The sequence below is a fragment of the Microtus pennsylvanicus genome, chromosome 22 (assembly GCF_037038515.1).
Source record: "Microtus pennsylvanicus isolate mMicPen1 chromosome 22, mMicPen1.hap1, whole genome shotgun sequence".
Taxonomy (NCBI): Eukaryota; Metazoa; Chordata; class Mammalia; order Rodentia; family Cricetidae; genus Microtus; species Microtus pennsylvanicus.
This window is the reverse complement of record NC_134600.1, coordinates 9,262,205-9,277,278: the sequence shown is the minus strand read 5'-3', so window position 1 is coordinate 9,277,278 and position 15,074 is coordinate 9,262,205. Positions and strand designations below refer to the sequence as shown.

Below are 15,074 nucleotides of genomic sequence, written 5' to 3'. Positions count from 1 at the left end.
AATGAATATGGTTTCTGTGTGATTATTTTGAGGCAAAGCTAAGAACAAGCAGGCCCTCCTCCTACAGGAGAAAAAGAAAGCATATGTGAAGTTAAAGGGACTCACTCTGTGTTCAAACCTGAGCTTGATTAGGTTTTATAATGTTTACTGTATCTCCTATTTATCTTTGTTTTTAAATGATATAAGGAGTCATAGGTGGTCCCTAAATAACGGAAGAGTCATCAAGTATAAACTGGTTGAAACATAGATATGTAATTTACTATAGCTAGAACAAGGATGAGGGGCTGGAGCAATAGCTAAGCAGTTAAGAACACTTACTGCTTTTATAGAGGATTGGGGTCCAGTTCCCAGCACCCACACGGGCAACTCACAACTGTCTATAAGTCAATTCTAGGGAATGTAATGCCCTCTTCAGATATCTGTAGACACCAGCACACACATGGTACATGCATGAAAGCACTCATTCACCTAACATTAAAATAAGTCGTTAAATATGTGAGCAAGTTCGGGGCTGTAATAAATTCTACTTAAGCCAAAGAGAGAGAAAGATACCCTGATGGCCAGTCTTCTCTGCCGACTTGACATACCAGGGCAGAGAGAACCTCAAAGAATTGACGTCTAAAAAAAAAAAAAGAATTGACGATTGACGTCTACTTGCCTCTGTCGGCTTGACCCATTCTAGGATGTGGCTCTGAATCAGTAGAATTTCTTAATGGAAGCCCAAACTTAATAGAACTCATTTAAATAAGAAGGTGACAATTCAGGTGTGGGACAGGAAGTCCCACAGGTGAGCCATTAGCCCCAGAGTGCCATGGAGCTTCCCACGTCTTTTTCTTTCTCTCCCCTTTAATTGGCTTTGGTCATCTGGGTTTGCTATGAGGTGGGATCTCTTCCTGATAGTGGGATGGTAGCTGTAGATTCAAAGCAATTCAATGTTCGTGTCTGGTCGGGACCAATAATGGGAAACAAAAACAGTGCTGGGAAACAGACATCAAGAAATGTTACACCGCTCTTACCATGTGGGCTATTCACGGTAGAGGAGAAATATCCCTATGAGCCAGATGATTATTACAGACATTCTGAGTGCTGTCTCGCTCCACCCACCCCCCAGAATGAATGAACTCTTGCATTTAAAAGCCATGGCATGTACTTTAGTTTTAAAACGTGCTTATCTATATCACTTGGAAAATCCCAAGGTCTAGATAACAGTGCCCATGCTAGCTAGGTTTTGCTGGGTAGATTAGTTGTTGCCCTTTTGATGGAGAATTGCAACTCCTCCTTGCTACAGTATCCCTACTCCCTCTTGTGCTACACCTGATCTTCTTTGCTCATGTTACCTAGTTCCACAGGTGAGGAAATTACTAGCAAAGAAGTTGTTTTGAGCACTTGGGTGCTTTTGTGTTTGTAAACATAGCTTACGTAGGCATTTCTTTGACGGTTCAAAAGCAATGAGGTCAAGGGCCAGGTCTAGCTGGAGGGTGTGTCTCCACCAACTCTATTACTAATTACCATGGCCCAATTTAACTTACATTTTTTCTAGTCATAAAATGAAGCAGTTGACATGTGCCACTGGACTATTCCAAAGATAAATTATATCTTCAACCTTTAAAGAAAGAATTTTAACTTCATGCTTTATTGATGAAAGAATTATTGAATAGTTTTCTCTAAAAAGTTTTCAGTTAGAGATTCGCCAGTGTTGTGTCTTATAGGCAATAGTTTCATGTGGAGTGTCCTCTTGAAAAATATTTACAATGTAGCTCCCTTGCTTACTAGATGCATGCTGTAGGAAATCCTACCGCCAGTAGCCTTTAAGTTACCCGCCCCCTTGGGCGTGTCCTTGTATACTATTTAAGCCTATGTAAAGCACGCATTGGGTCTCTTTTCCCAGCTGCGGGATTCTGTTGCTGTTCTTTTCCAGCAGAGGATATTGTGAGTCTACCCCTAAATAAATAACCCTCTATTGTTCTCAATTCTGAGCTAGTGTGGGATTTCTTTTAAGCATCCATCTTCAGTTATATTACTCAGCATTGATTGAAAAATTAAATTCAAGAGTCGCTTTAATAACTTTTCATTTCTAATATTGCCAGAGAGCCACGATGGCTTTCAACCCTGACACAAAAGCTCTTCTTGCACTATTCCAGATAGAGTAAAAGTGGGGTATAATACCCCATATTTGCCTGAGTTTTCAAATTCAAATGGCTATTTTCAGAGCTCAGTTACAGTAAGGTTCCTTTCTCGTCACAGCATTCGTCAGCCCTTGGGATAGCCACGTAAAGAAGAAATCCTTCCCCTGGACACACAGTCAGACTTGACAAGGGAAGAGAGATGGTAGACCCAGATGATGACACCGTGGGGTCCTGGCATGTGGTGTCCTTGTATCTTCCATCAACGCCAAGTCTGAAATCCAAACGACATTATAAAGTGTCTGTTTGTGAGAGACACAAGTAGTTGGGGACAGTCCTACAGTTTATATAACAGAGCACATTTTCTTCATGATCAGGAATCATCGGACTAATTTTCACACTATTTACAAATAGTAAATAGCCATGGGCAGGCGCTAGTGCATACATAGACTGTCATATCTATGGGATGAGGGCATTTGATGTAAGTTTTCTATGCATCCACAGAAAAATAATTCTCTTTGAAATTTAATGACCAGTTGGAGGCTCCCTGGTTTTCAGTGTGGTCTAAGTACAAACAGTAACTACTTATGAACTCAGCTACCCAAAAGGTTCACCTTAGGGCTCTGAATGAAACTGTCTGATCCGCAGTTCCCAGTTTAGCCGCCAGGGGAGCCTCTGAAAGAGGGTATTTTCAGCTAGGCTGTCCAAACAAACGTGTTGCTCCTAGTTAATGAAATTCCATTATTTTTGTATGCAATTACAATTAAGAAAGGGGTGATTTGGTTTATATGGACAACATATTTGAGAAGGTCAACGGAAAAGCTTAAAACGGCAGATTTTAAAATGTAATTTCTATATGCTGGGATAGTTACACATAACATGTAGATTCACACGCCCCTGCCCCCAGCGATTCTTTGTCAACGCTTAGGTCATTTGTAAGTAGCGGCACCTCAGGAATCGAGTGCAGCTTTAAAAAAAAAATCAATCTCTGCAGCATTCCCTTCCTATTTTAAGATATTTCGAAAATTGCTTTCTGAAAAGTAAATAAATGATCTCATTCAGGGGTGTTAGTTTTAATTCTTTAAATAGTATTCTCCCTTTCCGAGATGGCTTAAAAATAATTTCCTCTCTGGCTTTTCAACAATGGACCAGAACTGATTGCTTGGCACAACAGTTTGCCCCCCGACGACAATGAGGGCTAGCCGAGCATCACTGGTGTTGCTCCGAGCGCTTACATCTGTTGCTCATCAAATCCCTGCCACAGTCCTATAGATGCTAGCGGGACCCTCATTTTATAAATGAGAGATTTATAAGAATGTAGATCTAAGATCATGGGGATTCATTCAGTTCAGGGGGATTTTTCAGCAAGGCCTAAGTAGGCCTGGAAAAGCAGGAGTAGCAGCAGAAGGTGGTTCGAAGGTTCCCGAGCCTTCTATCTTTCCACTGGGATTTCAAACAAATCGACAGAAAGAATGATAGGCGGGTCGGCCGGGCTTTTGTCTAAGGTGTTGGTTCTCAGACCTCCTGATGCTGAGACCCGTTAGCACAGTTCCTCATGTTGTGGTGACATCCCCCCAACCATAAAATTAGTGTTGTTGCTACTTCATTAACTGTCATGTTGCTACTGTTATGAAGAGTAATGTAAATATCTGTGTTTTCCAATGGCCTTAGGTGACCCTTGTAAAAGGGTCGTCCGACCCCCCCACCATAGGGGTTGTGACCCACTCGTTGAGATCTGCTGGTCTAAGGAGAATTACTTTCTATTTTTGCCCTTGGACAACAAACACTAAACTCGCGATTTGTGAAGATGAAGATCGGAAAGCTATAGAGAAGTTAGGTTGCCATCTTGAGGCAGTAGCCTTTCCTGACCATGAAGGACACAAGTATCCAGGGCCGAGCACAGCATTCTTCAGGCTAGAGCAGAAGCTAAATGCACACATTCCAGTTTCTCCCTTGGGTGGCTGATGATAACCTCACCAGGGTCGTGGAGCCCCATCCCACTTGGCAAAGCAGAGGTCCAAGCCGGTCTCTGACAGCCTAAGCACACACTAACCTGGAGAATGTTTCTTCTTGAACGTAGTTCCTCAGATTATTACTGGGCATGTAAAGTGTTTTGATAGAACAGTTTGGGTAGAAGGTGCTACTTACCTTTAACACAATAGAAACACTGTTTCCAAAGTCGCATAATTAAAATACCACGGAAGATAAAAATATATAAAATGAAGAAAAGAATCCAAGTCCTCTGTCCTATTTTTACTCTGTTGGTAATAGTTTCAATCGGCTGCAGCATTTCGCTTTATTATTTCATTATTTCTTCAGTAGACGCAGGTCTCCTGAGTGATAGAAGTCACCCTTTCTCATCAGTGTGCTCTGAAAAGTAGAAACTCTAGAAAAGACTCTACCAATAGGAGCCTTCTCTTTTTTAAAAAATTATTTATTTATTTATTTATTTATTTATTATGCATACAATATTCAGTCTGCGTGTATGTCTGAAGGCCAGAAGAGGGCACCAGACGTCATTACAGATGGTTGTGAGCCACCATGTGGTTGCTTGGAATTGAACTCAGGACCTTTGGAAGAGCAGGCAATGCTCTTAACCTCTGAGCCATCTCTCCAGCCCCCTCAATAATTTATTCTTATGTACAGTGGTGTTTTTCCTGAATGCATGTCTGTATGAGGGCATCGGATTCCCTGGAACTGGAGTTACAGACAGTTGTGAGCTACCATGTGATGCTGGGAATCGAACCCAGGTCCTCTGGAAGAATAGTCAGTGCTCTTAACTGCTGAGCCATCTTTCCAGCCCCGGGTGCCTTTTTTTTTTTACTTTTATTATTTTTTTTTTCCTTTCCTATGTTGTGTGTATTTACGTGTACAGTGTGCTTGCCCCTGTGTGAAGTCAGAGGTCCCAGAACTCACCAGTTCTGCTAGAGTGCCTAGCACTGAGTCCCAGGGATCCGCCCCACCCCACTCCACCCCAACTCCAGGGCTGGGGTTCCAGCCTGGGATCTGACCCTCAGGTCCTCATGTTTGTGTAGCCTGGATTAGTAGGAAAAAGGAGGCAGTAAGAACAGAACACTAGCCGTTTCTAAGAAACTAAACACTAAGGTCTGTACGCCATCCATAGAGCAGGGGAAAAGTTAGATGTGTTTAGGGCTATTATGTGCTACCTTCTTCCCCAAAAATGTGATTATTTCTCCTAGGTACATCACTTTTTGATTCGCTCTTATATTTTTGACAAGTTCACTGTCTTAGTTTGGGTTTCTATTGCTGTGAAGAGACACCATAACCACAACAACTGTTATAAAGAAAATATCTAATTGGGGCGGCTCGCTTACAGCTTTCGGGTTTCCGTTCAGTATGCTCCTCACAGGGAGCATGGCGTGTAAACGGACGTGGTGCCGGAGCTGAGTGATTCAGAGGCAACAGGAAGTCAGCTCGCTGTCACACCGAGGGAAACTTGAGCAAAAGATATCTCAAAGTCCACTCCCACAGTGACACACTTCCTCCAGGAGGGCCGCACCTCATAATAGTGCCACTCCCTTTGGGACAGGTTTCTTTCAAGCCACCCATATTCACATTAGACAATAATAAAAGCCACACAAGTAATTTACAATTCTGTTTTTTTCTACAACGTTACTTTCCCCACATTTTTCCCATTTAAAGAGCAGATTTTTTAAAAAAAAAAAAAAGGTGTGGGGGGGGGACACATCTTAAGCAGGGCAAACCTGTGTGTAACACAAGGCGTGATTAGTCACATTCGACTAATCTAGTTCCACATTAAACAGTCATCAGATACTCGATCTGGAGAATTAATAATGGACCTTACCCCCTGCCCATCCTCCTAAAAATATCCTGGTGAATCTACGCACTTAAACCTGTCTTAGTAAATAGTTTTAAAACATTTTTATTCCGGAGAGAAATGTGTGCGCAGGCCCAGGAGCTATTGGATGACCCACAGATCTAAAAGTATAAACGGACAAAGGGATGCTGGGCTGAACCGGTTTTGAGAAATAATATTCAGATGCTTGTATTTCAGACTAATCTGGCAGCTTTTAAAATATAAAAAAAGGTATCTGCAATTTTGCTTTCAAGCCAACTAGCCCCAATGAAATTTTCGCCGTTCGAAACATGTGGAAAATTGCTGTGCGTGGAAAAAAAAAATTAGGAGAGGAGAGCCACCCTCCTCTGGCTTTTTCTCTTCTCGTTGCCCCTACGCGCCAACGTTCTAAAATGTCTTAAGAAGCATAGCTGACAAGATTTTGCTCATTTTTTCCAAAACATTTCACTTCTGGGCAGTAGCCAACCATGGAAAGTTTTAAGCACACTTGTGAGAGGGATGGAGCTCGTCAGGGCTGCCTGGGCAGGACCGATGCCCTCAGAAGGGCGGACACGTTCCCCCCAGCACTAGCCGGGGGGCGAGCAGTAGGCGTGGACCAGGCGACCCGCCACGGCCCGGCCCGGCCGGGCTCCAGGACTGCGCGGCTCGGCCCCGGGAGCTGGAGGCCGCTCATCCCGCCCGCGAGCGCACCTGCCCGGTGAGCGGCCGGATCCCGGAGCCGCGGTCCACGCCTAGCGTGGCCTCAGGCGGCCCGAGAAGAAGGGCGTGGGGGGGGAGCCTCGCCGGCGGGGCCGGCCTGCTGCGGGGGCCCCACACGTCAGTCGCCCTTCTCCCCGCCCTCCCGGACCCCGCGGGACTGCGCACGGGCGCCCACACTCAACTTGACAGCTCCGCTGGCCAATCGGGAGCGGGGTCGGCAGGCTGAGCCAATGGGGGAGCTCGCAGGGGGCGGGCCGGCGGCGTCTTCCCGCCCCCGGCGGGTGAGCGCGGAATGTCTCCGGCCCTCCCCTGCGCGTCCGCCTCAGTGCGGAGCTCGCGGCGGCCGGAGGAGCGGCGAGGACCGGGAGGCTCGGAGGCGGCGACCGGGAGGCTCGGAAGCAGCGGCGGCGGCGGAGCAGGGGCCACACCCCGCCGCGGACCTTTTCTCTTCCCAGTCCTCTCTCCTCCGCGCGCCAGGCCGTTCCGGGAGGAGCGCGGCCGCCCACGCCAGGAGCATCCTCTTCTGACCCAGCGGGCGCCGGCGGCAATGATGCGGCTGCAAGGCTCGGCGATGCTGCGCGAGCTGCTCCGGCGGCCGCCCGCCGCCGTCGGAGCCTCCCTGCGGCGCGCGCAGCCCCTCGGCACCCTGTGCCGGCGTCCCCGGAGCGGGAACCGGCCGGCCGCGGGCCTGGTGGCCGCCGCGCGGCTCCACCCGTGGTGGGGCGGGGGCGGCCGCGCCAAGGGCCCCGGCGCTGGCGGCCTGTCCAGCTCGCCCTCGGAGATCCTGCAGGAGCTGGGCAAGGGAGGCGCGGCGCCCCAGCAGCAGCAGCAGCAGCAGCAACCCGGGGCGTCGCCTCCCGCAGCCGCGCCGGCACCGGGCCCCAAGGACAGCCCCGGGGAGACGGACGCTTTCGGCAACAGCGAGGGCAAGGAGATGGTGGCCGCGGGCGACAAGTGAGTGGCGTGGGGGAGAGCCGAGGAGGGGTCGGTCGGGCCCGGGGCGGTGGGCGGCGGCCGGGCGGCGGGGCAGCCGGGGTTCGCGGAAGAGAAAGAAAGCGATGCCAGGCGGGCCGGCGACGGCTGCCTGCGCCATGTGATCAGGCCCCGCCCGCGCCCCTCCGCCCGCTCCCACTTCCCCTCCGCGTCCGCGCGGGTCGCCCCGGGACGACCGGCGAGCGCCCGGCGGGGCTGGCCTGCCGCTGCCCCCCCTGCCCCCTGCCCTCGGCCGCGTGCTCAGCGCCCCGGCTCGCGGCCGCCACCCTGGCCCGCCTCCGGGCTCTGCGAGGGTGATGCCCACACCACCATCCATCTCTCGCCGGTGACATTGAGGAGTCGGGCGCTCTCCGCCCTCCCGGCTCACCTTTTTCCAGGTCCCTTTCCCCACTGCCCGCCGCCTCTAAGCCTCTGCCACCATCCCACTGGATGCCAGATGTGGCAGAGAGCTCTTAAGCCTTCGGAGGTGGATCGTTTTGGCGTGCGTGGAGCCATCTGGGCCACCGGAAATAATGCTTCAGAAATGAGATTAGGCGGAGTAGGGACATGTGGCCTAGAGGATGAGGCACGCAGCACGGGCCACCTGTTCCTACGGGGACCAGCAATCGCTTGTCCGATGTCTACTGTGTGTGAGGTTGACAGATATTTTTTTTAAGAGCGAAAATGAAGTATGGCATAAACACGCAGAAACCGGGGAATTGATTGTAATAGGATGTTGACTCATTGTGTGTATAGCGTGGGAACTTTAGCCAGAACAAAATTGAGATTTCTTAAATATGACACTTTCCTGAACGCTTTTGTTTAACATAAGTAGATTTAGCTTTCCCATCTAGGTAAACGTTGACTTTTAGGCTTTTCCTGTATCCTATTTTTCTGGCTTGACCCTGACATGGTGTGTCTTGTTCCTGCTTTGTACCTCTTTTTCCAGATCTGCCCAGTAGCGTAAGTCAAACTGAAAGTGTGAATTTGATAACCTCAAGCTCGGGCCTGCTTAATGTTTCCTGTAATTGATGCAGGGACCTTCCTAAAACATTCCTGGTTCTTTTCCCGGAGTGGAAAAATGCTATTTCAAAGCCAGCCAAACAAACAAAAGCGCTTAATGATGGACAGAATTTGTGGTAGTCTGTGATAATGGCTTTGTGCCACAATCCAGCTTGATGATCGTGGGCACATTATTGAAATGTGCTGGATTAAATGCCTTAGATCCCTTTCGGTGTTTCGTTTTTTTAAACCTAGACTTGGTTAAAGTTATACCTGTAATGTTTTTAGAAAGTAAAACATGTATTACATATGTTTAATCACATACAGGGCTCACTTTGCCCAAATCTTGCTTACCAGGCTGGTGGCACAAAACACAGGTTTACACTTAGCAGAACTGCCAGTGCATTTGCTCCCTTTGAGTAGTTAATGTCCAGGTTGCAGGATGGGAGGGGCCTTCTATTAAAAGTATGTCTGGTTCTGTCGTCTCCCCCCACCTTTTAAAAAGTCAGCTAGGAAATCGAACTCTCGTGTCTTGTTTCCCCAGAAGTTTCTGGTTCCATTGCCCTATTAATAATATTAATAAATCATCTCAGGGCAGTATCTTAGGAATGCTCTTCTGGCTAATGTCCCATCCTGTTCCCCTCTTCTTGCCCAGCAGAAGAGGCCAGTTTAGGGGAGGGAATTCCCCAAGAAGATTTGCTCAGATTCCTGGAGAATGTTAAGTGCCAATAAGATAACCTTGTTTGCTTTAGTTAAGGGACTAGACTAGTGTGTGCTTGTGTTTGCACCACAATTCAGATAGCAACTAAACAGGTTCAAAACCAATTCAGAAAGGATGATAGTCCTGAGAGCTTTCAACCAAGGTTCAAACCACAAACGGCATGAATGCTTGTAAAGGGAAAATAGGAAAAAAAGCATTATGATTTGAACGAAGTTTCTATTCGATCTGTTTTCCAAAAGTTTTGATCAGGCTTTCCTCTCTCAAGCGCACCATTTTCTGCGTGAGAAGTGTTTCCCTCTATAGGTCAGCTCCTATTTGACCTTTCCGAATGCCCAGCCCAGCCTCCAAGGCATAGGTCTTCCTCAGTCAGCAGTCCATCTGCTTTGCCAACGCTCTGGGGACTGCCAGATTTTATAGTGTTACCCAGAAACAGCCCTGTGCGGATCAAGAGTTGCTGCTTTCTACAAGGCTCAGAATGGTGTTGGGCATGTGCTCACTCTACAGCTTTCTTCACGAAATCAGACTTTCTTTTACCCTGAAGCCCTGTTGTGGTTGTCCATCTTTGAACTTCAGACTCACGTGGCAGTTTTTATTTTTAGTTCCCAGAGAAAGCTTGTCTTGAAAGAAACGTGTCTTACATGAAACTGTGTGTTTTGAACAGTTTCCATCTTTAAACATTGCTGGGAAACCAGGCCAGAGCAAATGTAATTCTCAACCACAGCACTCCCTGGAAGTTCCTATTGCTTTTTTTTCCTTATATTTTATTAACCTTATCTTATAGATGTTGGAATGGCATCAAGTTGTCTTATCTTTTTTCCAAAAACCAGTAAAACTCTTTGAACCCCTATCACCTTGTCCTGTATTGTGACAGACCTTCAGTCTGATCAGGTTGTTAGATGACGGATATTTTAATACTGAAAGGTAACCGCAGTGACCTTTGCCCAAGCTTGCTCTGGAGGTCTTCATTTCATGCACCTCATCACTAAAAACCACACAGCGTGCCTGGCTTCTTTGTTCAGTCTCCTTTCCTGACCACTTTGGGGTTTCCTTCATCGCTGAGATCTTTATTCCTTCCCCCACTTTACCTTCTCCACAGGACTTGCATTCCTTTAGCTCTGATGCTCCCCTTTGTGCAGACAATACCTTAGTTCTTAAGCCAAGCTTAGTTCTCATGTTTATATTTGACATGACTCGAATTTTAAAATTGGTATGGCCAAATTCACCATTTTCCCCCTAATTGTCTGCTTTGCACCCTGTGAAATTGAATTTCAAATCTTAACGTAGGGTATCACTTTCAGAAAACAATATGGGCCGGGTGGTTGGCAGTGCAGGCCTTCGGTCCCAGCACTTGCAGAAACAGGCGGATCTCTGAGTTTGAGGCCAGCCTGGCCTACAAGAGCTGGTTCCAGGACAGGCTACAAAGAACCTTGTCTCAAAAAACCAAAAAAACAAAGAAAGAAAGAAAAAGAAAGAAAGAAAGAAAGAAAGAAAGAAAGAAAGAAAGAAAGGAAAGCAAAAACAATATGGATTAGAATGAACATTATCAGTTACAAATGTGTTGTGGCAAAGTGCTTTGGTTAACTTGCTTGCTGGCTTAACAGACATTTTAAAAAGAAATCAGATTTATATCTTATTTGTTAAGTGTGACACTCTTAATTTCAGCAAAGCCCAGAAATGTCTTTATTTTAGTGAATGATCATTAGGAAAGGCTGGTGCACGCACCCGTGTGTGTGTGTGTGTGCTTTATTAAAAGCACACATGCATTAAATTATCTTTGGTTTAACATTTTATTAGGAGAAAGGATTAGGTAGATGAAATACTAGATGTACTTTTTACAAAACCTTATTTTTATAGGGTGCAATATTGAAAACATTCCATTGAAATAGCCAGGGGACTGCTCCCCATCAGTGTGACAGCTGTTGAGTACACTTACCCCAAGTGGTAGGAAAGAGAGTCCTTGCATTGCTGGTGGATAGGTATGGATTTGCTCACGATTTTGGAGAGCTGTTTGGTGGTTGCTGAAAAACTACATGCCCCTTATTTAGTAATTATGTTTGCATGTCTCCAGGAAGTCTGGAATTTTACAAAAATATGCTTTTATTACACAAGAGTATTTGAATTTAAAAATAAAGTGCACCCGAAAGTGATTTCACCTAGCTTCAAATTGTATGGTATGGCATATTTTCATAGTTCTACTTTTAGTAGATGGAGTGTGAGGAGCGCAAACATTACTGCATTGCCTTTTGTGAAAATTGAATTTCAAAGTAAGATTTAATAATATGTACTTCAAAGAGTACTGAAAATGAAATTGAGACAGTATTTGGCAGATGTAGATAATATTTTGGTATTGGGTAATAAGAACTTCTGAACGAGGTGGCAGATACTTTCATCATCCTCCTGAATTGCATCTGCTTTGATTTCTAAAGGTTAACATTGACAGTTCAGACTGGAGAGATGACTCAGCTGTTAGGAGTGCTTCCGGCTCTCCCAGCGGACCCGAGCTCAGATCCCCAGCATCATGCCCAGCCCTGGAACTCCAGCTGCAGGAGATCCAGCACCCACTCCTGGCCTCTGCAGGCTCCTGCACATGCGTGCACACACACATCCACGTGGACAAACTCACACTTAAAGAAGTTGTCTTTTAAAAGTAACCTGCCAGTCCTTTAGAGTCAGGACAGAAGGTCTCATTTTTCCCTTTGTGCTTCTTAGCTATCTCTCTGTGAGATTTTCCTAGGAGTAAGCTTTAAATTGGACGTTCTCCTGTTGGTTTGGTTTTTGCTGTGCAGGGGATTGAGCCCAGACTTTGCACATGTCATGCTTCTAAACCACCTTTCAGCCCTGTAAATTAATGGGAAGAAAGTGCCAGTAACTTTATGTCATATTTTTGAAGCCTAATATTTACATTAAACCATGCATCTCGTCATTGATAAACCTGTGTATGATCTGTAAGTAACCACATGATACTAATTTAAACAGACTTTACATAATTTGAGTATAGTCACAGAAATTTGAGTCCTGAAATTTTAACTTCTTGTTTGCAGCTTTGTTATATTGAAAAGTTTGTCACCCACAAAATTTAGGGAACTACCAAGTGAAAATTTTTTTAATTATTATTTTTTAATGTGTTTTGTCTGCATGTATGTATGTACATCATACACGTGCCTGGTGCCGTCATAAGTCAGAAGAGGGCTCTGGATCCCTTGGAACTGGAGTTATGGATTGCTGTAAGCCAGCCACCCTGTGGGTGCTGGGAGCTGAACCTGGGTCCTCTGCAAGAGCAGCCGGTGTTTTTTTACCACTGAGCCATCTCTCTCTAGCTCCCAATTTCATCTCTTTTTTTTTTTTTTTTTGGAAAATGGGGCAATGATATCTAGCCCCCAGAGGGAAGAAGGGCATTGGTTTCCTCTGAGAAGTAAATGTCACCTTGAAGAGCAAGTTTGTAAAGAGCCTTGGGTTTCTTCAGTTTTTAGGACATTTGAAGTTGGTTTTAAAAAAACTATTCTTGTAATATTTGAGGTTTAAAAAAAATACGATACTCTAAATGGTTGAACAATATCAAATCCTGTATAAATCACGGGCATACTTTAGTTATTTGGATATTTTCACCTAAGTTACCTACTAGCAACAGGAACGCTTGACCGCTCAGCGGAAGAACTCTGGCCGCTCTCCCAGAGGTCCTGAGTTCAATTCCCAGCATCCACATGGTGGTTCACAACCCTCTGCAATGAGATCTAGTGCCCTCTTCTGGCTTGAAGGCTGACATGCAGGCAGAACACTGTACATAATAAATAAAAAAATCTTAAAAAAAAAAAGGAACACTTCGAGCATATTTAATTAAAATCTGTGACTGTCGGTGTCTGTCAATGCTGCACACAGTTGCCCATAGACAGTCACTCACTCCCACTTTCTCCCTAGACTAGTCCATTGTAGAGCTAGCTGATTGGTTATGAAACCATGCATAGGAACAGTGTCTGAAATGACAGCCTCCTGCCTACGCCTAAGCAGAGGTGAGGCGGTTCCTTTTGGGCCTCCATTCTCCGCTGTGTTTATTCTCCACCCGGTTCTGAAGAAACGTTTACCTGAAAGTATTACTTAAGCATAGAGCTTGTTTTGGTATAATGAATCCCAGTTGATAATTTCAGGATTTGGGGATGTATTTTCATCTACTCATTTCTGGTACAGTTTAAAAGATTCTAAACTTGTCTTGATAGTTTGACTGACAGGTACTTCCTTTGATTTTTTTTTTCTTTTTGGGTAGGGGTTATTAAAAGAGTACAGTTTTTTTGGAGAATTTTTTTAACTTAGGAGGAACTCAAATTATTCATATTTTTAGGGAGTCTAGGCTAACACAATAAACTGAAGTATAGAAAAATATATTCCCTAATATTTTTAATATAGTATCTTACATATTGGAGCAAGATACTTCACTTGTAGAAAGGTATGACCAGTCCTGTATTAAAATGCAGTAAGATGTAACGGGTTCTCTTGCTCGGCGTCAATGGGATAGGTAAGTAAATTAACCATTTCTTAAAGCTGTAAGGAAATGGAGTGTTAAGGTTGTTAGAACACAATTTTCTATGATCTTAAGTTTTAAAGAAAGCTTAGGAAAAGTGTTGGACAGACGGAGCACAAATGACCGTGTTTGTTGTGCTTGTGAGAATGGCCGTTGTTTCCCACCTCTTAATAGCTGCGTGTAAGCAGGATTTCCCTTGTGAGTGGAAACGTCTTAAAAAACGGAAGACCCTTATCAGTTAAATTTCCATAGCCTGCTGCTATTGCTCTCCCGACATCTCATTTCTGGTTGTATAAGAATAATAAGTATTGTGCTGTGACAATTGCATAAAGTAATTGATGTTGGATTTGGGCAGCTCGTTTTTCTCACCCATTACTGCCAATGCAGACTAAAATCCTCAGACATCTGAAATTTTTTTTTGGTTTTTCGAGACAGTGTTTCTCTAAAACATCTGAATTCTAATCTGGTTTTGTTGTTAAGTCTCCTTGGAGACATTGAGTATTCTTCTGCCATGTTAAAACAATAATGTCTGAAATATTTTTTTGTTGAGTAGGAAGCTTTGATAGAGTGATGCCTTAACACAAGCTTAAGACAAGTTCCGATAAACTTTCTTGTTGAAAGCAGAATACTGTGGGGTCCCAGTTTCCTTGAGCTCTCTGGTTCTTAGAGTCTCAGGTCAGTAGTGGGTAGTGAACGAGCTTCATCTCCAGGAGCGAGAAACCACCGTCCTCGCTTGCCTGCCCTGCACGGAAGTGTATTTCAGTGTAGAGCATCTCTGATACTCTGATTGGCTTTGCTTCATTCAAAACTGGTTTTCTTAGGATAGATTAGTTTTATTCTCTTCATTTTAACAATTCTCCCTGACTTTCACCTTCTGTGCTCAATTTTTAAATTACTACAGTAAAATAAACCTAGTGTAAAGTTGAGCATTTTAGCCAGTTTTGGGTATACAGTTCAGCAACATGGTGTACCATCCATAGTTTTTATGTTAAGAATGTATTTGTAAAATAAGGATGTGTAAATATTATGTAAAATTATGATTTTATTAGAGTTTATGATGTTATTTTTAGCAACTCATTAACAATTAGAATTGGGAAATGACTTCAAAGATCATTTAATTCTACCTCATTTTTTATTTCACAAAATTTCCTAGAAGAGTAAATTACCTAACCAAGTTCATAGTCGCCCCCTCCCCACCAATTGCTT

General features: G+C 44.9%; 1 protein-coding gene across 3 annotated transcripts in view; it reads left to right on the top strand.

Moving 5' to 3' along the window:
- The first annotated feature begins 6,965 nt into the window (after positions 1-6,965).
- The window catches only part of Gls (glutaminase), a 65,479-nt gene continuing 57,370 nt past the window's right edge, over positions 6,966-15,074 (top strand). For 2 of the 3 annotated variants that reach the window (XM_075955989.1, XM_075955988.1), the window contains exon 1: positions 6,966-7,614. In XM_075955989.1, the coding sequence (XP_075812104.1) occupies positions 7,208-7,614 (407 nt within the window). In that variant the 5' untranslated portion in view covers positions 6,966-7,207. The remainder of the gene's footprint in view (positions 7,615-15,074) is intronic. The other variant, XM_075955987.1, reaches the window with a different exon arrangement.